Consider the following 23,843-nt stretch of genomic DNA (forward strand, 5'->3'; position numbering starts at 1 on the left):
AGACCTTTATACTTCTGTGCTTCTCATGCATTGTAATGAGCGATGGGCTATCAGTCAGTCAATCAGGGAGTGACGCTCTAAATCGACATATGGGCCAAATACCAAGAGAGAAGAAAGCAGACGATGTAGCACAAAGGTTGATGTCACACAGCAACTTTTTGAAATCTTTCTCCATTCCTCATTCGCTTTTTACGTCAACACTGCCCCCACCACTCCCCGTGGTACTACACGGTGTATGACCTTCCATCAGTAAGACAGAAATACAGATGTAATGAACAGAGTATAGATAAATGGGCCCGTTCATAACTGTATGAGTGTCTAATGTAGATTATATCAGACACTTCAGGCTGTTTGTGAATAAAAAATGTTGACTTTGTCCCCAAGTTTCCTGAAGTTCAGTACTTTTAAATTAAAACACCTCACCTTCACTTAAAGAAAAAGGGCTGGAATTAAAACTCGCTAAAATTTACCAAACACGTTTCATGTGACGTAATTTTACCATCTGTACAACAAATGACTTGCCTCTTTATCAAAATTACTCTAACAAAGTGATCTGTAACAATCTGGAATTCTTCACAAATTATGAAAGGTACAAAGTGTCATGGTTGTCATTTTCAGTTAAATTACTAACAGATGTTGTCAATTTGATGTTACTAAAAATGCTTTTGTAGTTATTTTAAAAATTGTATCTCTTGTTTCAATCTATTTTCATGAATCAAGGGTTGCATTTCATTTTCTTCATCTAAAAGCATTAATGTTTTACCCTCTATGAGTGCTGGAAACTGACTGACAAATACAATTTTCAGATTTTATCTGATTAACAATCTTTCAAAAACTTGCTGATGAATCAAACCTCAGACCAAAGTTCACTCTGATTAGTTTAAATGACAAGATTGGATGGGTTGGGCTTGTGGGCCTTTCTGTGAAGTTTACATGAACTCCCTGTGTGGCCACAGTTTTTTCTTCCAGGTACACCAGCGCCCCTCCACAGCCCAGACAAGAGACTGGTTTCTGTCTAGATGACAGATGTTTAGATGACTGAATAATAAAGCACTTTACTATTACTCTTTTCTCCCGAGCGAAAGAAAAATACTGTATGTGTCTCCTCGTCTACTAAAAGCTCCTGTTGCATTTAATATAATTTTGTCTGCCTGAAACGATGTTGTCGTATTCAAACGTGATTTTAGTAACGTTTTTTTTTACTAAAAATGTTTTAGGAGCATAAACACTTCTGTTTAAACACTGGAAGTGTGTGTGAACGTTAATCGGATGCTGCTGTGGACTCCTGGCGGCTGTGAAGGTCAAAAGCTCCACCTCTGGTTGGCGGCCAGCTGTCAGTCTGCCCAATCAGGTGGAGGAGGTGAGGAAGGAGGCACTTTTAGGGATGGTAGCCAAATATCCTGTGATTATACTCGCATCCAGAAATAACAACACCAAGGAATGGAGATGGGAGGAGTGAGAGTGTGAGGAGGCAGATAGGAAGGTATGAAGAAGAGAGAAGCCGGGGGGGGGGGGGGGGGGGTGCAGTGAAGTGAGGAGCAGAACAGGAGAGGAAGAGGGTGAGATGCCAGGGTGAGGGTGGAGTGGTGAAGTCGTCAGCAGAGGAGAGAAGGAGCGAGGGATAGTCGAGGAGAGGGCGGTGGGTGATGCAGGAAGGTGAGCCAATCGGCCTGCTCACTTGACCCGTCCAATTACCACGGCGACGGTTAATTAGCGCCGAGGTAAGCTCCGGTAATTACCACATTGTGTCTCGGACAAGAGGCCAGGCACACACACACACGCACACACACATTGAAACTCTCATAGCACACGCACAAACATGTTGCTATGGATACCTGCGATCCTCTCTATCACTGTGCTGGAAAAACAGTGAAAAAGAAGATAGAAATAGATAAAAGAGTTGAGAGCAAGATAACAAGAGTCGGAGCAAGAAACGGGGGAGAAAGCAAACAAAAGCTCTACAAAGGCAAAGGAAGTAGGAGCGCTGTTTAGTTCAAAGGGGGTGTTTGGTTGTGTCTGTGTCGGCCATATTGTCAGAAACACACTTTAACAACAATCCGCGCTGTCTAGGAATGACGGCTGGGGGAGAAAAGAAAAAAATACAAATAAGTCACAAACATTTAAAAACAAAGAACATGAAGTGCAGATTTCTAAAAAGACAGAAACAGAAAAGTAAAAATGCATTACAAGGTATTCTGATCAGTTTGGGGAATAAATGCATTATAATGATTTAGGCAGAAATTGGCTGCTGTATGATAAATGTTAAGACACACTGCGACTGTTGATGTGATGAGTGATAACTTCACATCGAGAGAGAGAGCGAGAGAGAGAGAGAGAGAGAGGAGACATTAATTACAAAGCCTGTAGTTAATTGAATTTTAAATTGAGTGCCATATATAGATATTGTATGAGAGAGAGAGAAAGAGTGCTCAGAAAACTTCTTGTTAAGAACAGCCGGCGTGGGAGCAGAAGAGGGAAACCAGAAAAACCGTAACGCCATGCGACTTCTCAAGCCACAACACACAGCAGTTATGCATCACAAACACTTTTCATAATGTGACGGAGGAGAGGAGAACTCAGACTGATAATCTACCTTTGCAATCTCCCGGCCCATCATTACTAATTATTGGATAGATCCTGACACAGAAAGCCTCCTTCCAAGTAACTCTACACAATAATCTAATTGTTTGCTGTTCAAGCGGCCATCATCAGCATCCTCTTCACCTGCGGAGCCTGTTGTGAAGGTTTGGACCTTTTGGGAGGAGCTGACACACTGACCCCCCTGTCGCACCTCTGAGCCGCCATGTCCACCTGCCTGCACATCCATGATACCCCGCGTTTGTTCTCGTCTCCACATCCAGATCCAGCAGACAGACCACCTCTCACCAGATAGGTCCTGACACTCTGACCTGCCTCCTCGGCCCTGACAACACCTTCTACCCTGAAACACTGGTATCGTATGTCCTGAAACGCACGTGAGCACGTACACACACCAACATGTCTCCCTTGTTTAGCTGACGCGTTACATAAGCTGTCAAAAAGTGTATTTCTCAGAGGTAAGAGTGTAGGAGCGGTAGCCTCCTTACACCTCAGAGGAGACGTGGCCCAGCCGCCTCAGACAGGACAGTTTATGGGTTAAAAGACATCACCTCAGTTGTTATTCCCAGGAGGAGGATAGCTTTGGGAACAGGGCAAAAGAATCTTGACTTTGTCACTGACATAGATTGAGAAGTGAATGTGGATCTTAATAAACGAGAACTTAGGAAAAGTCAAACGTCTACTTCCTTCCCCCGATTGTCTTCTTCCATACATTTCCTGTAGAACTACAAAAAAACGAATGCTCGGTATAGTATGTCTGCCCCCTTCAGCTCAGAGATGTCTATGGATGGGTTTTTTTTTTTTGTTTGTTTGTTTAAAATGGTCACATGCAGATTATGCCTCGCCAGACTCTTTTTCTTTGTTGGTCAGACAGCTCCGCCAAGTGTCGAATTGTTGCATTGCAGCTGATCTGCAAAATGAATACAGCAATTGCAAATATCTCGTCATATTACAGTAAAACAAATTTAGGGAAAGTATTTAGGTAGTTATGTCCATTACTATGGTGAAATTTATTGCACATATTGTAGATGTCAAAAGTCTGTTGCCCCAGAAAGAACCAAAGCCACAAAACAGCTGCTTCTCTCTGAAGGCCTCATTCACTCCATGAAGCTTTATCAAGAGTGGAAAGTCTGGAGAAGAGAAGACTTCACCTACATGGTCTAAAGGCATACAATTACCCCAGAGACCCCAAATGTTCCGCTCCCTCATCCACATACACTACAAAGGTTGTCCTAATGTTTTCCAGTTGAATTTTTGGAAATAATTCTTGTAGATATCTTAAATAGCTGCTTGTCAATATTTGATATCAATATCAATATATCTAAAGCACTACATAGCCAATAATAGTTCATTAATATGTTCGGGCACATTCCAGAAAAGACCCATCAGACTGGTTCAGACTGGTTCCTGGAACACATTAATGCCTCATTAATTTCAGCGTACTAAAATTCCCAAATCTGGTAAAAACATAGTACATCATAAAAGATTAAAGTTGTTCCACAGCTGCAGATAAAACGTTACATGATGATTCTTCAGGTCAGTTTCACCATCAATAAACCATTAAACTTGCCAATTTCTCAATATTTAAAATGATGGTTCCTCACTGACGTACAAACTCAAACACGTTTAGACTTGTGACAGTGACGAAGTATCCCCAACTTTATTTGAACTTAATAAAAGACAGACAATTTCAGTGAACATTAGAGAAGACATTAAAATAAGACACTTTGAAATGCCCATAGTAAGAAATGCCAAGAACCACAAGTAATACAAACGCCTCGTCTGGACATGGATGGCTCATGGTGCAGAAAAACATGCTGATGAGAATGATTTGTTTTTTTAAGTTACAGTATCACATCACATTTAGTAATAGCTGCTCAGTATGTATGAAAGGTCATCAGAGGTATTTTGGATTTATTTTCCACAGGTCAGCTTTCAGCTTTCACTCAGCTTCGTCTTTGAGGCAAAGTCTGCGCTGAGTTTTCGCATCACCTCAGCGTGGCTTTGTCCTGCCAGCTCCTGTCGGATACTCCCGTAATTTTCCTTCACAAAGTTGGCAAAGGGTGTGGGACCACGTGGCTTCGAAGGAGTCAGTAAGACCAGCTGACCCGTGCAGAGGGCGCATGCGAACCTCTGAGTGTCCAGTGACTTGGAATGACGGCCGATTCTGTGAGGAGGATCACCAAAATGAAGATTACACAGAGGAACTTAACTCACCGGTTGACCTCGGCGAAAAAGAAGTAAGAAAATCGTACTTGTTCTGGCAGCGGGTGCACTGGTACTGATATTTGTAATTGATGTCATAGCTGTGGCAGCGTGTGACCACGGGCAGCTCGGGATGCAGCAGTGTGGATCTCCGGGCGTACAGCTTCCAGAAGCTCCCGTGTCCGTCCCTCACGTTGTTAATGAGCCACGTCGCGGCGTGACACATCTCGTGTATTAGCGTGTCCCTGAGACGGTCTAGGAAGTGAAAACAACAGAAGGATTTAATCACCAGGGTCCATATTGGGTCCAAAATTCTTCAACTGATAGTTGTTGTTTTTTTTTACTGGGAGATGACACTGAAGAAATGTGTAAACTGGTTTGACAAGATTAAATTCTCACTGAATGTCAAAAGAAATATTAATAAAATAAAACAAGAAGATATGGAGTTGATAGTGTTAGAAGTCATGAAAGCAAATTTCTTGGTCTCATACTGGATTAAAAAAAAAAGGGAATCTCGTGATTAACAAAGTTTATTTACAGAAACAGAAACTAAACTATGGAACAGACTCAGAAGTTTCATACAGACTGAAGGGGTACGATTTAATAAACTTGCATTTCCTCACCCATATTAAGCTTCCATTGTTTGTTTCTCACAAGTTTGAAATAAAAACCCTCGTTCATTCATACAATAGAATGTTCTCGACAGTTTTGTTTTGCTACAACTTTACCTGCAGAGTCACAGACTTTCTCCGACAGCTCGATGCGGGCGTAGCGGCTCCCTCCACCTCTTTCTTGTCCCGTCACGCAGTAGCCGGCGGTTTTCCGCATCTTCTTGTTCCAGGTCACAGACATATCGACGGGAAGCTGGAAAAGTCAAGTCACGGCAAAAGAAGAAAATTAAACAATTTGGTGACAAAAAAAAAAAAAAGAGACACTGAATGGTGTGAAAATGTTTCTCAAGCCCAGGTGATAAAAGTCCATGTGTGTGATTTCTCAGGCTTTAACCCACCAACAATAAAACCGATGCGATCGCTTGAATAACAGGTTAATATAATGGGCAGCAGCAGCATGGGTCGCTTCTTTTCAGTCCCAACAACATTTGAGGTCAGTGACACTAAATTGCTCATTGGTGTGAAAAAGCTTTCTGAATCAGCTCAATGCATCAAAACATATTAAATAAAATTCTATCAGCTAAAAAGACGACAGGAAAAAAAAGGGATGTTATCAGCTGAAGGAGGTAGAAAATGTTTTAAGAGTCAAACTGATTGTCAGTGTGAGATACAGTCTATTGGGTCTTTGATGTTTACAGTATGAACTATATATATAAGACGTTTAATTCCTAATATCTTCTGAAAATCCAAACGCAATAATAATAGAAAACTATGCATTTCTCACCTTATTGTCGAATACGGTGGTATTGTACAGCTTGTAAAGTTTTGCTGTGAGCTCTTCCTTGTTCCTCTTAAAGCCAACCACATAGATGGAGCCGGGGTCTGACAGTGACTCCAAGAAGCAGCCGGGAGTCTTACACAACCTGATCCTTGAGCCAAATGTGGAGAATACATGACCAACAAGGAATATCTGACTATGAAAGATGAACTGAGCAATAGCCACAATTGTACTCGAGACATTTCAAGCAACTTAACATTTGAATGCAAGACGTGCCGACCGAGGTACCTGGTGGTGGGAGCTCGTCTGGGCTCTGTCTGACTGACCACAGGCTTCAAAAGGGAGGATTTTCCTGGTGTTTTCAGAGACTGAGGCACTTCCCCACAAGATTTGGAGCCTTTAGTTCCTGCCTTCCCAGAAAGACCAGACACATCCAGATGTTTGATGCTTCCTACAGAAATAGAAGAGATATAAACTTCACAATCTGCGGCATTGTCACAATCAGTATAAGCCATTAGATTACCTTTGGGCTGTACAGGAGAACCTGGAGTTCCTGCAATTGTGTTTTTTTTCTTAAGCCTGTCCAGTAAGGATGTGAACTCCTCTTCAGAGGAATCAGAGTCGCACAGAGCAGACAGAGTGCGCCGAGGAGAGGCTGTTACGGTTTGAATTTTACTGGGGAAACGGAAAAAAGGAGACTGAACGGGTTGCAGGAGGGGTGGTGGCGACTCGTTCTCTTTATCGCCCACAGAGGTCTCCTTCTTCTTAGTGTCCAACGGGGGCTTTGGCTTTGAAGTGCGAGTCCTCCACGTGCTCCTGATCACAATGTTATCCTCATCGTCCTCATCGTCACTAATAAAAACTGGAGAATTGAACTGAAAAAGTGGCCTTCTTAAGGGCTGCGGAGCAGAGGGGGTCTGCTTTGGAACTGCGAAACAGATAATAATGACAATTGTTGTTTTATGACTAAATCAAACTGGTTTTCATTAGGAAAAACATTTTTTATGAGTCAAGCTTTGAACTACTTTCAGGCAAAAATGTTGCTTGGCGAAGATATGAATCTATGAAATGGTTTACTTGAAATCAATACGTTACGATTACCTTTGAAAGAAGATTTTGGTGCAATGAAATCATCCTCTGACGAGTAGTCATCCACAATAAAGTTCTTGAGGCTGTGAAAGACACACAGATACAACTTAATTCAACACGTACCATCGACAACTGTGAAGACAATGCATCAGAAACTCACCTGTCCTCGCTCCCACTTGAAATCTTCTTCGGTCTGGTGACGGGAGTTTTCATCCGTTGCAAAACTGAAACGAAAGGAGACAGACGGGGAGTAAACTGTAGTGTCACAAAGCCCCACTCAGCAGATGTAAAACAAAGCTTACATGTCTCAAAAGTATCCTCGTCATCTGAGCTCACCACAGTGCACGGACTTCCAGGAACAAAATGGGGAAAACTGTCAACTTCAACACAAAGCATAGATTATGCCTTTATGCAAATATTTCCGTTTTTCCAAACCTGTCTTTCTTAGAAGCTCTGGGTGTCTTCTGGGACGCAGCCTTCGCTCGGGGTGTAGCTTTCTCTAAAAGAACTGAGAAATTCAGAAATCAAATGAGTAACAAATGAGCATTGAGTAGTTCCATGACAGTGTGTCTGGATCACTCACACTGATCGAAGTCATCGTCGCTGGACTCACAAGCTGGCACGTGGGCACTTCTGTTGTCATCTGAATTTAATAACTAAAAGGGAAAAAACAACAGTGTTTATTCACATCTTGTTGATCAAACGCCCCGAAGTTCTAAAGTATTTCCCAGACCTTGTGTCCTCCGTCTCTCTTCGAGTTCATCTTGTTCACAACTCTCTCAAACAGGCTGTTGGCATCACTCATGGCTTCACACTGTGAACTGGAAACAGGACACAGGGGCAACAAAGACAGTAGAGCTGTGAAATGAGCACGCAGATAACGTGTCCATCGACTGTTGTTATATTCGTTAGTTAGACAGCGTTGGTGTTATGCAGACCGACATGAGCTAAACGGAGCGAGAACATCAAATAGTCAAACATTTCAGGTGAAATACATTATGTCGCCTCTGCGCAAACCATAAAGTCTGAAAATTAAACATTTATTTAACAGAAAATAAGATTACCTTCAGTTAAAAAAGCAGCAAGAAAGACAAAAGTAGTAAAGGTGGGTTTAAATTACGTCACGGAGGAATTTGGCCAATAGAAGTGAAGCTCTTCTTCTTCTTTCATTTATTGGCGGGTTGCACATAGCTTTCAGATACATACCGCCACCTACTGTATATAAGTGTGTAGCCGAGTGAAGCGCGTTCTTCTTCTTCCTTTTTTTAATGGCGGAAGAAACGGACTTTCGAGGTGCTTTTCCGCCACCTCCTGTTCTAGAGTGTGTCCCACAGTTAACTACCCTCCGTCTCTCCTAAATATTAACTACCACTCTCACTCGTTAGCATGTTTTTAAGCCCCACTTCCACTTCTAAATTCTGGAATCCAATTAAATCAATGTGAATATGGGGTACAAACTTGTAAGCACCTTCCAAATGTGTACATCTATCGCAGTTGAATTCTTTATCTTTTTTTTCATTATTGGGAGGGGGGGCAAGTGACCATATTTTGTTCAGTAAACTTAAAACTGTGAAGGAACTACAAGCTCCTCTAGAGCACTCTTGACCTCAGACTGGGGTGTTGGTTCATCTTTCAACAGGACGACTCGAAGCACACAGCCATGATATCAGAGGAGGCTTCAGGACAACTATGGGAATGTCCTGAAGTGGCCCAGACATGAACGAGACTGAACATCTCTTTAAGAGATCTCGAAATGGTTGTGCACCGACGCTTCCCATCCAACTTGATGGAGATTGAGAGGTGCCGCAAAGTGGAATGGGCCAAACTACCCAGCGATAGATGTGCCAAGCTTATGGGGTCTTATTCAAATACACTTGAGGCTGTAACTGCTGTCAGGTGCATCAACAAAGTACTGAGCAAAGCCTCTAAATACTTGCAGACATGTGATGTCTTCTTTTTAAATGTTTAATACATTTGCAAGAAATCCTCCCTAGAACATTTCTCACATTGCCATTATATGGTGCTGCGTGTCGGTTTTAGAGGGAAAATGAATTAAATGGATTTTGGATTAAAGCTCTAACATAAAATGTGGGAAAAGTGAAACTGATACTTTCCGAGTGCACTGTAAATCTCTCCGTCACAGCAAATTAAATAACAGTGTATATGGAATAAAAACTCAATGTTTTTGCCATCCGTTTATTATTTGTTATATATCGAACCTTGTGGCATCATTGACAGCAGACAGTTAACGGACAATACAAAAACAAAACTGCTTAGAAAATACTTACCTAGCCCGTTCCTGGTTTGTGATTTAAAAAAAAAAAAAGGAATATCAATCGACGTACAACTCTGATCGCTAATTTAGACCTTTCTCATCAACTTGTAGTTACTTTGTCCAAAGCTTCCCCCCCCAAATCTTTTCTACGAGCCTCAAGTTAATTCTAAACAAAATACAAATTTAAATGATTCGACAAAATCGTTTTGGCATTTAGTGAGATAAAGAAGTTTTCATCTAAGTTAGTTTCTCAAAACTTGCATTTCTACCCATTGTTGGTGTTTATTGGATGATAGCTCAAGACAAACTAAAGAGCCGTTGCAATTTTAAGTTTCACCGATGCATGTTAAAGCTGAAATTTTTTTTAATATTTTGAGTTACAATTTTCATGGCGGAACATTGTCATTTTGAAACACACAACACTCTTAATTCCATTTATAAATAGATCGACAACTAATGACAGCCGGGCGTTTCCCCCGCGAGCTGCAGTTAAGTCCCTTGCTCACACCAACAAGAGAAGAAAAATCCACGGATCCAAGCACTGAAGGGATAGCAGGCATTCACAGTCCTCTCATGCTCGTCGAATACCTAGAACTGTGTCGGGGGACAAGAGTCTCAGACGTGGCACCTGAAAGTCTCAAGCGATCTGGCTCAGGAAATGCAGACATGTGATGCAGAGGCGATGGAGGACGAGTGTGAACGTGTGCAGGCTCCTTTCACGACAAGAGTCCTGGTATTATTGAATGAGACGGGGCAGGAGACGATCATTCCAGGAGTGGGACACTGACCATTCAGTCTGTGGTGCTGATAACGGCTAAAACGGGGATATGAGGGACAAGGAATTTCGTGCTTCCAGTTCAGGCGTTCTCGCTGGTCTCTACGGTCTGGTTTTTGACCATGTGATCTGGCTTGCTGCCACTGCTGTGGCGCTCCCACATCTGCAGGTAGAGCCGCTCCAAGTCAATTGTGTACTGTTTGGTGTTGAAGAGAGGGCTGCAGATCCGCTGCTTCCAAACACGTGCTCGTACCATCTTCAGGCTGCAGGAGAGGTCAAGCAGTGAGTTTGGGAGTGAAACACAGAACAAACAAGCTACTTTTTACTTCAGTTACTGATTGATTTATGCTTACTATTCCATGTCGGAGCCCAGTTTGACCGCTATGTCCTCATAGTCCTGCCGACTGTGGGCTATGAGCTCAGGGCAGCCCAGGCAGTTGAGTTGTGAGGCAGCAACTCGGGAGGCAAGAGTCTCACCTACAAAACAAAAATATACTTGATTTGAAAAAGACAATTTGCCTTTTTTTTTTTTTAATACTTTTAAAGTACTTTTAAAAGTTTTTTTAGTATTACATCAGCATTCACAAATTAATCTCCAAAGTATTCTCACCTGGCATGGTGACCATGGGAGTTCCCGCCCAGAGAACATCCATGCCTGTGGTGTGACCGTTACAGAGAGGAGTGTCCAAGCACACGTCGGCCAGCTGGCCTCTCCTCACATGCTCCTCCTTGGGAGCCACGGGGGAGAAAATGATGCGAGAGCCAGGCAGGCCCATGTTCTGAGCGTACTGCTGGATGTTGGGCTCGCCGACAGCGGGGAAGCGGAGCAGCCACAACACACTGTTGGACACGCGCTTCAGGATCTGCAACAATAGGGAAAGTCTAAGTCATTTCATACAACCATAAGCAGTTTTTTTTTTTTTAGTTGTACACTTGGAGGAGCTTTCCAAGCATCGGTTAGAAGGAAGTCTCTGTGACTTACGTTGGCCCACATCTGAAGCGTAGGTGGGTCGATCTTGTAGAGCTGGTTGAAATTGCAATAGACAATAGAGTCCTCTGGGAGGCCGTATTGCGAGCGAGTGGTCACTACAATGGTGCGTGGCACTTCCTCCCCTGTGGCAGCTTTGTTGTTGATCTAATATGTGGAGAAGAGAAAAAAAAAAGCAGCCTAATGTTCAGAAACGACACGGTCTACTGTAGAAACTTAATGAATTTCTTATTTTAGAAATGGACAGTTCACTGTGTCATGTTCACTACCTGTGTGGTGGCCAGCCCGTTGCTGACGGTGAAGCCGTTGATTGTGACCTGGATTTGGCCTTGATTGATCATGTTGATGATCGCTTCAGCCGCTGTGTTCATGGGAATTACGGGCATAGAAAGAGCCCCGTTTGTGTCCGCGGTGGAATCCTGGTTGTTGTCACACTTCATCTGGTGGCAGAGAAAGCAAATCCAAATTGAAGTAAATGATGCAACAGCTTCGGCAAACAGTCACGTGTCTACCGCCAAATGTTTAATGTTCTGCTCCGCTCAAAGAGACTGGAATCTGATCACTCACTTTAATCACTTTGACATCTGGCAGGCTGTCCAAGAAGGCCTTCACGTCGATGCCGTTGAGAACAATGCGGTTGTCAAAGATGTGTCCGTTTGACTTGAAGTCAATAACCGCCTTTTTCTGTGAATTGAAAATGAAATGTTACAACCCTGGATTTGAGCCGTTACGCATTTGATGACACACCGAGCTCACAGAACAGATGGAAGCAAACCTTGAGGTGGGGGAACATGTTGGCGTGGTCTCCAATAAAGAAAGTATGAGGCATGTAGACCAGCTTCTCAGAGTACTGCTCCGCAACTTCCATCGGGGAAGTCTCCTTGTCTGTGACAATGTAGTCCATGAAGGGCGCGCCACTGGTTCCAGGGTAACCCAGCCACATGGCCTTTGAGACAAACGCACCATGTAAGTGTCGTACGGCCACCAGATACAAAGGCGATCGTCAACCATACAACGGATGTGGAATATACCTGAACAGGGGCGGGGCGCAGTGCAAACAGCTCATTCCGTGCTCCCTTGGTGTATCCGTTCATGTTGACCAGAATGTGTACTCCATCCTGGTGAATACGGTCCGCTGCCTTGCCGTTGCAGGGGATCTGGAGTGCCAAGGTAACAAGCGTTAGTGCAAATGGTAAATTAATCCAGCTACCTAAACATTCACTTTTGTTGAGACCTGCAAATGTACAGTCACTGAGATTTACCTGGGAGAGGTCCGTGAAATGATGAGCTTCTGCTACCACCTTGACACGGAAGTTGGTGCTGTCGTCAGGGCTGAGAGCGTAGCAGAACACCTTTGCAAAGATGAGTACAAGCAAAGATACGAGTCAAACTCGCGCATCAATCTGCTGTTGACACTAAATATTGGAATGAGAAAAAGTATCATCCAATTCAGTCTGGCTTTGTCGGCTCACCTCAAACTTCTCAGGGTTGTGCATGCCAGGAATCGACTGCATCAGGTGTGAAGTCGGGTGGTTGCCAAAGTCTGAACTGACGTAGCCAATCCGCAAGCGTCCGCTGCTAGCCTTCATGTCTTTAGGATGCTCATAAGCAGGTTTGTGCAGGGCATTGATCTGTGGAATTGGTAATGTTGTAAGAACACAACTACACAAGAAGGCAAAATGCTTCAACGATTAAATGTTTTGGTCCAAATACAAAATGACCCGATTAAAAAGACAATTCTGCTTATAAAGCTTTACATTTTCTACAATATATTAAAAACCCATAGAATTAAACTGCTGTTAAGAATTTTAAATAGTATGGTTGCATGTGCACACAAGCTGAACTCCTTCAAGACTTTCTCGTTATAGTCTTATTCTCAGCTCTGTGCCGATCTAATGCCTGCACTTGAGACGCAACACTTTACAGCCTGAACATCTTGTATGATCACTCAGATGTCTCAAGATCACGTCCAGCATGTTGTTAAGCAGTTCTTTGCATTACATCAGGGGTTGAAAATGAGATGGCAAATTTAGATAGCTTACATGTAAAAACCTAAAAAAAAATGTGCCCTTTTTATATTTTAACCAATACAGCAACTGGAAAAACCTCTATAATCCCACATCCCATCTCCCCTTCCACCAAACCTTCACCCAACACAAGCAACACACTCACCAGCTATTCTGACTCAAAGTACAGTTCATTCCCATATCTTGCTTCTCCCTTACCTTCCCCATATCCCCGCAGACAGGCACTTCCATCACCAGCCACCTTCCATCCCCCCAAAATATAAATTAAAGGTTACTTGCTTTGATCATTGCGTGTACCTTGTCCAGGCAAAGGTTTCCGTGGCGCTCGGCAATGGCCTTGCGGAAGTTGTGAGACAGTGGATAGAGCATGCTGTGGTGTGGGTGGACCGAGGGCAGGCGGTTCTTGTCCAGCTGGTCAGCGACAATGCTCACAAGCTTTTTCATCCTCTCGTCATAATCTGTCCAGTCACAAACAATCTGGAGAAGAAAAATTAAGGAGCAGGTGGTCAGAAAATATGTTCCAAATTTGCCAGGTGGAAAAATGTGAGCCGAGCGTGTCGTTGTCGAGAAGCAAAATGGAAGAATATGGAAACCTGTAGGCAGTGAGCCAAATTGCAGTAAGCATCAGGGAAGTCTGGCTTCAGCTTTAAGGCAGTGCGATAAGATGCAATGGCCTCTGGGATGTTTCCAGAATCCTGAGAAGACATTAAAATGCACATTCAGCAAGTTTACAAAATGTACAGACGAACACACAGACGGGTGATTCTCAACCATCAACCCGACCTGAATGAATGGGTATTAAAATCCCCCACCTTGTGAATAGAAGCCAGATTGCTGTGAGCATCAGCAAAGGCAGGGTTGATCTGGATGGCACGGGTGTAGCACTGTAGCGCTCCTTGTACGTCTTGCATCTCCTTCAGTGTATTGCCCATGTTGGAGTAGGCGTCCGCAAATGTGGGACTGATCCTAAAAATCACACACAAACCATTGAAATGTACAAAAAGCATACGCACAAATGTGTTTTTTTCCCCCCCTTCTAATACAACAACTTCTGAATAAGCAGGTTGAGTAAAAACACATTAACAAACCTAATGGCTTCCTTGTAGTGCATGAGGGCCTCCTGAAGTTTCCCCTGCTGCTGCAGGACACTGGCCAGATTAGAGTGAGCTGCTGCAAACTCTGGGAACACCTGACCAATGAGAAAATATTATTAGGAAAATAGGAACCACCAACCTACTCGCCTCACAATCATGGAAATCAAGAAGACTTAAATTAGAAAATATACTGAAGAGAAGATCCTTATTTTGAACTCACCTCTAAGGCTTTTCTGTAGAGCTGAACGGCCTCCTCAATGTTACCCTGTTCACGCTTGATGTTGGCCAAGTTATTAAGTGAGTCGGCGTGAGTTGGACACAAACGCAAAGCAGTGTTGTAGCATTCCTCCGCTTCCGACACCTGGAAAATAGGAAGAAGAAAAAAAACAATGTAAACAGTAAATTACTACAGTCGTGGAAGAGACAATCCCCAAAATAAATCAAGACTTCGATACACAAAAATACGTATTACATTTCCTTTCTCCTTGAGGGCGTTTGCCAAATTGCAGTAGGCATCAGGGAAGTGTGGCTGCAGTTCAATGGCACGACGGTACGTGTCGATGGCCAGATCGATGAGGCCCTGCTCGTAGTAGACACAGGCCAGGTTCCCGTGGACAACTGCATGGTTGGGACTCAGGCTCAGGGCTCGCAGGTATCCAGCTACAGCTCTGGAAACACAAGACATGTTCGATATCAGTGTTGTGCAAAGAAACAAATCGCCATGTTTTCAACCTCCAGGCATCAAAGATAGGAACACCTGCACTGCAAAGTGCTTATATTTTCCCCTTGTTATTCAAGTGTGTTGTTTATTTGATGTGTTATTTTTCCAACACTTTCAACTGACAGTTGACGTGGAGCAGCTTTGTTACGGTTCAATGGTATGTACAAAACCCACAGTAACAGGGAGTGTCGGACATCAACTTTGTCCCCGTGTCATTCTAAATCTCAGGGTGTGGTGGAGACATGCCTTTGAAAACAAAGACGATTCAAAGAAGTGACACACAGGAATATGCCAGACGTCAACTGGAGACATACCTGTCAAAGATGCGAGCTTCCTTCAAGACGTTGCCTAAATTGATGTAGGCGTCCAGAAAATTTGGATCCAAGGTGACGGCCTGAAAACAGATTATTGAATTGAGCGTGACGGGAACATACAGACTTGGGACTGGAAAAGGTTACAAAACTAACTGACCTTTTCGAAGTGGTGTATGGCCAACCATATCTCTCCCTGGGCATTGAACACACAGCCCAGGTTGCTCCAAGCCACTGCAAAGTTGGGCTGAGTCTCAATGGCTTTCAGGTAGCAAGCCTTCAGTGGGTTTACAATGAACGGCCACAGGAAAGGAGGAGAAGAGGTAGAATGGGAGAGGTATAGTGCGTAGAGGGGAGGAGGGGGGGGTTGTAAAATAAAAAAAAATAGAAGATTGAGAATAAAAGTAAGAAAAAACAAAAAGGGCAGAGAAAGAAAAATTAGTGTCTATTCCCCATGATGGCAAAAAGTGAGTCTGCAGCATGGGCTCGCCTGCGCACAAGTCTGCCGCGCAAAGCTGCTTTGCTTTTTCCTACGCTGCGCTGATCCAACCAACACCCACACGTAGGCCCAGCAGTCATCCTACAGTTATGACCACACTCGACAACTGCAGTGGTTCCTTCATCCAGTATAGTCTAAGACCCCCCCGCCCCCCAACAGATCAATTGACCCAAGACAAGTAACTTTGACCGCTGCGATGACAGGTTGACGCTACATCACACAACCTAGGATGGTGGGCACTTCGTGCAGGTGACGGTCCCTGTAAAGCATGCGCAACAAACGCGAGCGCGCCGGGTGGGTCTGCCGCCACCACCACAATGCACCGCGTGGCGCTGCTCGCGTGACCTTGCGCCTGGCAAAGGTCATTACGTCGCTGCGCCGCTCGCCGAATGGCCTAGTGAAACAGCTGCAGACCAACAACCCCTCGCAGATCACCTGCAGCACCAGACTGGCACACGCTTGGCACCCAAGGAGTGTCTCAGAATACGGGGGAGGGGCTGGAGAAGCCAAACAGGAGGCCAGGGGAACAGGTGATGGTAGCCAATAATGTATGGCCATTTGATTCCAAATGATCCGTGGCAAATGGGGTTTTTTTGGTTTGTTTTTTTTCCCCTTTCTTTCCAAAAGTCAATTATGTCTGAGACGCAAGGCGCTCTTGGGAGCGAGGCTGGTTGTGAGTGGGGAGAGGTCCACAACCAACAGGCCAAAGGGAATGAGAGGGGGTTGGGAGTTCGCACGCTCGCGCTTTCCGCCCTTTAGGTCGCTTGGAAGGCATCGCTGCGCAGCCCCTGCGCTACTGCAGACTCACAGCGCACTATCTGCATCATCAGAACGCTGCAACTCCAAATAAAGAAGGGAAAAACAAAACAAAACAGGAAAAAAATAACCAACATGTAAGAGTTAGAGGGGTCTTACTTGTTTTTCACCATTATTGCTTCCAATTCCAAGTTTGTTTTTATTTAATACAAAGTTGGGTAATTAGTGTGGCATATTTTTAAGAAATGCTTACTGTAACTTGTTATTTTTTTTGTTTTCATTATTATTCTATTGCTCTTCAAAGGAAGCCACAAGACAGAGGAGCTCAAGCATGGAGTGAGGTGGTTTTTCTTTTGTTGGCATTTACAAACCCGTTACCATATTTTTGGACTTTGTCAGACTGGTGGTCGCAGCTGGCTGGAAGAAGAGGAGAGGACTGAGGCTGCCCTAGTGTTCCTTTCCGCCAGGCACCTACGCAGGAATAGTGTCACCCACCTGAAACCTTCTAAATAACAATATCAGTTGTGGAAAAACCAAAAGAGACAAAATCAGAAAACAAGACCGTTAGTAAAAGTTCTCAAACAATACATTCTTTTCTTAATATGGAAATAAAACACGTTCTTCCAAATCAAAAAATAAAAATAAAACCTATAACACTATCCTTAAGTTTTCGGTCATGCAATGATCATTAAAAAAAAATCAAAAGGAATGCTTGAAGGGTAACTGGGATGGAAGAAAGGCTTTGACGTGTGCAATTTAACTCTGCCACTTAATCAGTTTTCAGGTTGTTCTTCAATTTCATTTTAACACCAAACTACAGGAGGGCAGTTACTGGCTTGATCTTGCCCAAATGAACTGATCCCATCTCTTTGGGAATAATATTACATGGTTCAAGAAAAAGGGAAGAAATATTAATCATTGCTTTTCTTTTATTTCTTTTTGCATTTTCATGAAAGTTTTCAAACTTTGATTTCTTTATCCTGGCCTGCTTTCTTGAATCCTGGCCAATGGGTAGGGAGAAAAGTCTGTGGTTTGATCATTTGTATCTAGAAGCCTCCACAGCTCTGAAATAAAGAGGTCATCGCTGTTGCTGCGCATGTTTCTGTCTTTCTAAACCAGCATCTGACGCAGGCGGTGGAGTACAAATAGTGAGCTGTCTGCCTGACGCAACTTTGACCATTTTGGGACACTTGTGTGCAGTTTTACCCCCACAGTTAAAGACGCTATTCCAGGACAGCTGATATCGGAGCAGATAAGCAGCTGGGCAAAGTGTTTGATTTTAACTACGCCGACAGGATAATGTAATTGTGCGTGGAAAGCAAGTGGGCATGCTTGAGCATTGAAGCAAAATGGTCAGGAAGGCAGCTCTCAGCGCGCATACTCCACCAATCCTTAGCAAGCGCGCGGGGGGGTGGAGCGACAGAGCAGGGGAGCTGGTGGCTCCCTGGTGCTCCTCCCCACTCCTTTACCCCCCTCGAGCACGAAATAAGATGGCCTGTAACCAGCGGGACAACTCCATATCTCCAGATTAGACCAAACCCAGGAAACCCAGGAAACCCCCCACCCCCCCACCCCCCACCCTGCAATATAAACAAGTTTTATAAGTGACAAATCGTCATGGAACACCCGGGGGAACAAAACCCACACTGGCAGCAACTGTACTGACAGCAGAGAGATGAAACCGCTCTATGGTCATTGGGCACTTGATGGACGACACAGGAGTTTAGTGGTTAGGTTAGAAACCATCTTATCTTTTGCACTGCAAAGGTAAACTAGCTTCTCATCAGTTCATATTTTCTTCAAAGACCGAGCCAGCATTTTCCCTCCAAAGTCAACTATATAAAAAAAAAAAGGGCATAAGCCGAGGTTTGATCCACAGTGTAAATTTAAAGACTTCAGCCTTTCTTCCTGAAAGGGCAAGGGGCTGACCTCTGATGAAAGGTCGGTGTGAAGCAAAGCACACAGGGTGATTCACGTTGGGGACAGTTGTAGTAGGTGTAAAATATTCAAAACAAAACAAGTGTCTTTCTAAAAAAAAAAAAGAAGTTTAAAAAGAAACTAAAAAAAAAAACAAGAGGGGGTCTTTTAGTTTCCCATGATTAAAAAAAAAAAAAATTGAGCAAATTGACTGCCTCGTGGTGTTAACGCATTGCAGTCCAAAAGGTCAAATAGGCTTTTGCTCAATGCAAAGTGTGAATTCGGCGATGAGCCTTTTTCTGTACTTCGCTTAGCTAAAAGGGTTGGATGGAGGCAACTTGGGATGTTTTATAAAAATGTCAAAAGGATAGAAACGTACTTCTATTGCCTCACTAGACTAAAAGAATATGGACAAGGAAAGAAAAAAGGAAAGAAAATCTACAACAAAAAAATAAACGCAAATATCGAAATGCCATCCCACTGTACATACCTTAGCCTCTTCCAAACGTCCAAGGGCTTTAAGCAAATTGCCCAAATCGCTACGGACACAGTAAAGGTCCTGAGGAGAACAGCAAAAGCCCAAGAGATATATTAACATCTACAATTCTAATAAACTGTAAATGAGCATTGATTCACATGAGATTTTGCCATTGATTTCAGTAAAAAATAAATAAATAAATCGGGTGACTCACAGGGTTATATTGTAATGCTGACACATAGGCCTGCACCGCTCCCTCCATGTCTCCCGCGGCTACCAGAGCTGCAGCCAGGTTGATGTATCCATCGATGAAATCCGGCTTCAGCCTCAGTGCGTGGCGGTAATGCTCGATGGCTTCCTGCAGTTGCCCACGCTCCTTGTACACGTTCCCCAGGTTGGAGTAGGCCTCAGCCAGCATTGGGTTCTGTTTGATGGCCAAGGTGCTGAAATGAGCGGACCTGCAGGGCAGCAAAACGGACATGCAACAGTCAAATTCCACGTGAAAAAGAACTTGCATTGACAGTTTGACGTGTTGTGTATGATCCTAACTTGAGACGAATTATTCCAGATATTTCTTACATTAGTCTAGCAAAAAAAAAAAAAAAAAAAAGGGAATCATTTTAACAGTTAAAAAACTACAGAAGAGAATAATGCTTTTAATGGTCACTTAAAGGTTAAGACAACCACGCAGGCACAACTTCGGAGACTAACTCTTCACTACGGCACCTGCAAAGCAGAATTATCCCACCACCAGAGGTGTGTTAGAGTCACAAGGGGACAGGCAGCAGGTTAAATCAAGCACAGGGCAAGTTGCTCCGGACGAGACTCCAGATCAGCTATGTGCACCCAAAGCCAGGGGACCCCACTCTGCTACCTCCACACCACATGCCCAGGCTGCGTGAGCCCACCCCCACCCCCCCCCCCCACCTTACCTGTCGAGTCTTCGGCACTGGAAGTGGATGGAGGAAAGAAGCAACAGGACGCCTGTGTTATCAGGCTCCTGCCTCCACAGCTGCATGCAGTGGCGCTCGGCTGCCTCAAAATCCCCTGACTGATATTCCCGGTGCGCCAGCTCAGCCAACCCTTGGAAGGAAAGCATACGTTTTGTTGGTTCTGGAGCACCAACACAACCCAAAGAGGGGGGAAACAACATGTTAGAGGTGATGGAATAAATTAAATCAGACAAATGATAACTGAAAAATAAAGAGATGACTGTGAATATTGCACCAAAATACAATAAACTTAACAGAAAAGCAAGACAATGGTCAAAAATCAACGGACAATTGAAATGAAGTGATGAAAACGTGGTAAACGTTATGAAGCCACTCTTTGGACATAAAATGTAAGGTATTAGATTACACTGGGTTGTCATGGAGCACCTATAAAAAACAATAAAACCTGAATAAAAATATACATCAATAAATGTCCCGTTAACAAAGTCTGACTAACGATTCTTTATTGATGTCTGATATAGTGACTGAAATAGAGCTTATATTTTCATAAACTGAAGCAATGAATGTAAACAGAAATTAGAAGAGGAAAAAAAAAAAAGCATGAAATGGAGGGGGTTGGGTCGGGAATAGTGGGTAGGTTGAATGTACAGTGGCACAAAATCAAAACCTGCTCATCCCACCCATTCAAATATGAACCAGAAGCCTGAGTAAACACAGTAAGTAAACACAGATATGATTAGAAAAATATTAGATTTTAAGGAATCGCACTCTATTCAGGCTGGTTTAATCTGAGCATTCAAGAGGGAACATACGGTCGTCAATAATACAGCAGGGGTGGTAGGGAGTCACAGCTTCAGTTTCACAAAAAAGGCAGGCACGGCTACCCATCGCATACTTCCCATATAGAATGCACACAGAGCAGCACATTGTGTATCAGAGACGTATACAACAACAAAATGACCAACTATTCTGGACTTTTAACAGTAGAGGTGTAGTTTTGCTCAGCTTACATCATTACCCTCACAGCCAGAAACTGGGAAGAACCACATTCAGTACACTAAAATAGCAGAGGTGGCAGTAATGCAAAAACATCTTTGCGAATAAGCAAATGAGAAGAGCGCCATCCTAGCGATATGCTACCCAGTGGAGCTAATTCCAGGTTGCACCACCTGTCACGAACATCAGTTGTGGACACGTGCATCCAGCAACTAATTTACACAAGACCAGAAATTTGCAATGCAGTGCACAAGTAAATTGCACAATGTTATACCAAATGAACGCAACTTTTAACAGGGGTGTGTATAATAAATCAGAGGAATCAATTAAATGCCAAATGCCCTGGCATTTCCACACCCAGAAGCTCTGTGGGTTAAAAAAAAAAAAAAAAAAAAAACACACTCACTGTTTACGTCAACATTGTTCTTTCCCTCAAAGAGTTACCAACGCTGGAGCAAATTGTCAAATATCTACCTGTATATTACCAATTCACACTGAACTATGGCAAGTCAACATATAAACCTTGCAATAGTTCTATTCTATCATCTGACCTCCAAGATCATCTAAGAAGGCAGAAAACTGTTTTATTTTTTTTCAGGTGTGTGTGTGTGTTGGGGGGAGGGGGGTTGTTTTACAGGGTCATCTTGGTACAAGTGTCAGCAGGACATAAAGGTGTAATAGCCCAACACTAAAACCTGTGTGACAGAGACGAGTTTCATCTCTGTAGCACCTCTGATCTCTTCCCTTTGCAAATTCTTCAAAGTAGACAGAAACCTGACCGACTGGTTCTTCACTGACATAGTTACTGTTCACTTAATAGTTCCTAATATAGATCATTTGCAACGGACTTGACATTTCCCATGAGCCTCTCCGATTCGCTTGGGTTCTGCCATCTTTTATGTCTACAGCAGCAAAACAACATATCTTCAATGGCGGATCCATGTGATTTTCCCCAAATTTATCATGGATTCAATATTCCAGGGCAGATACTAGCAAATCAGAGAGGATCATGGGAGATTGGTGACGTCAGTGCAAAGGATCTTGCATGGCTTCAAGTCTTTCTTTTGAGGGATGCAGTAGACAAACCGACTGCTTGAATGCTTTTTCTGAGATTTTTGCAGCATGGCATCCAGACATTTTGTACAAATTGCAGATTTATTTCACAAATTCATGCCTCACACAACGAGCTACCTTATAGCCATTTTATGATTTTAAATATGGCCACCAGTTTACAACTTCCACTGAATTGGTTGAGTCTCGGTGTGCAATATAGAAAATGAGTTCTGCTGTGGTGCTCTTAAAGAAGGGTACATAAATGTAGTTGAAGGATGTGTAAAATGTGTCAGAACTAACCCTAACCCTTTTTTTTTGTTCTTTATTAAGCCATCGATCTCTATATGCTTCTACTCTAGTGGGTTGGGGAATCTAATATTGTAAATGATAGCAATACATGATTTCGATCAAGGACAAGAGGTTTACAATGCACGTGCAACAATCGCGAGCAGATCTGTGGTAATCGCAAGCCTTTCCCCCACCGGTCACATTTGGAGGGAAAATGGGTGTGCAGACAAAACTGAGGTCATCTGCTGTGTGAAACTCGTCGTCTTATGTAACTAACAGGTGAGTGTTTCGGCCTGAAAAGGCCTTTCATGAAGACGCTCGTGACGAACGCCATATTGATCTGCTTCAGGCCGCTCGTGAGGAACCAGGATGCATTACGCAAACGACGCACGCACGTGAACATCCACGAGACTTAACAAAATGTCGATACATCTGCACGTTTGCTAGTTCGATAGACGAGAATTGACAAATTTGGGGTATTTTTGTTTGTTAAACATAAACAAGGGTTAACAGCGACATGTTACGATGGTGTTACATTTAGTCATTATCAATAAAGAGGCGCGGGCCTGTTTCAGCAGAGCCATCTTGTTCCTATCAAGTCCTCAGAGCATTACTTCCATTTCTGTTACACTTTGGTCACTAAAGCGACCCTAAAACGAGGTGATATCTTCTCGGTTTGGACTCGGGCTACAGAGAGAGTAATACCACACGGCAGTGAAATTTAAAACGCCAACCAACCTGTGCTGTCAGCCACGTTTCCCACTGAGCTCGCCATCTCCTCAGGCTTCGTGTCTTGCACGGAGGTCGTCAATGTGTCTCCTTTCAGTCACAGATTCAGAGAGAAAAAAAAATAGTCGACGACTCGTCGTCTTTGTTGGAGCCAACAAACACGTTGACTGACCACGATGTACCGCCAGCTAGCCTTTATCTGTATGTCTACCCGCACGTCGCAATGCGCCGAACACAAATCTCACGCGACGTTCAAAATCTCCGGGTGATCATTAAACACCTAATCCCAACACGTCGCCTAATATACAAACGTGTAAAAGGTTATAACGTTGTGGATTAAGCTGGCTTTCCCCTCACAACAAAGCGGCTCTAACACATAAAATGGCGAAAGGGGTGGAACTTGTTTTTGAGAGAAACTAGTCCCGAGGCGCGCCATTGTGAGGAAACGTGTGAAGAATAGTTATAAATGTCTACATGGGTAGGAATATAAACCGCAAGACGTGGGTATCGTGCTTTGTTTGCCTACAGTGTGACACATTTGACATAGATTATACTTTAATCGATAGTGAATGACATTGCGCGGAAGAATACACTGGCGCAGAAGGCGGAGCGCATCCGGGAAAAGGCAGAATCGGCGCATGAAGATTGATGAAGAGAGAAATTTTCCATCATGAGGTTTGGTTAATGTTACAGTGTGGAATC

The 23,843-nt window shown here is 43.5% G+C and overlaps 2 protein-coding genes across 4 annotated transcripts; both read right to left on the minus strand.

The window, feature by feature from the left end:
* Window positions 1-4,354: 4,354 nt before the first annotated feature.
* Window positions 4,355-8,086, minus strand: gcna (germ cell nuclear acidic peptidase; the record flags this gene model as incomplete). Its single annotated transcript, XM_080502495.1, has 12 exons — window positions 4,355-4,765; window positions 4,854-5,058; window positions 5,532-5,667; window positions 6,199-6,343; window positions 6,481-6,643; window positions 6,716-7,120; window positions 7,294-7,364; window positions 7,442-7,505; window positions 7,584-7,630; window positions 7,717-7,789; window positions 7,865-7,937; window positions 8,015-8,086. 12 exons carry the CDS (start codon window positions 8,084-8,086, stop codon window positions 4,534-4,536), a joined length of 1,686 nt encoding a protein of 561 aa, XP_080358621.1. The 3' UTR covers window positions 4,355-4,533.
* A 1,377-nt stretch (window positions 8,087-9,463) lies between these two features.
* On the minus strand, window positions 9,464-23,499 carry LOC308134753 (UDP-N-acetylglucosamine--peptide N-acetylglucosaminyltransferase 110 kDa subunit). Of its 3 annotated transcripts, none has more exons than XM_080502537.1 (22): window positions 23,151-23,499; window positions 20,055-20,205; window positions 19,337-19,580; window positions 19,135-19,203; window positions 15,633-15,749; window positions 15,476-15,555; window positions 14,913-15,108; window positions 14,661-14,801; window positions 14,435-14,535; window positions 14,159-14,312; window positions 13,940-14,041; window positions 13,644-13,823; window positions 12,792-12,950; window positions 12,582-12,671; window positions 12,351-12,476; window positions 12,095-12,265; window positions 11,887-12,003; window positions 11,589-11,759; window positions 11,314-11,466; window positions 10,942-11,194; window positions 10,685-10,808; window positions 9,464-10,594 (listed from the first exon to the last, which is right to left on the minus strand). In XM_080502537.1, exons 1-22 carry the CDS (start codon window positions 23,185-23,187, stop codon window positions 10,414-10,416), a joined length of 3,117 nt encoding a protein of 1,038 aa, XP_080358663.1. In that variant the 5' UTR covers window positions 23,188-23,499; the 3' UTR covers window positions 9,464-10,413. The 3 variants fall into 3 exon arrangements, with proteins under 3 accessions (XP_080358663.1, XP_080358662.1, XP_080358661.1); XM_080502536.1 differs by having other exon boundaries at window positions 20,055-20,235; XM_080502535.1 differs by having other exon boundaries at window positions 13,626-13,823; window positions 20,055-20,235.
* Between the last annotated feature and the right edge of the window lie 344 nt (window positions 23,500-23,843).

This window comes from Blennius ocellaris (genome assembly GCF_963422515.1).
Source record: "Blennius ocellaris genome assembly, chromosome: 9".
NCBI classification, from domain to species: domain Eukaryota; kingdom Metazoa; phylum Chordata; class Actinopteri; order Blenniiformes; family Blenniidae; genus Blennius; species Blennius ocellaris.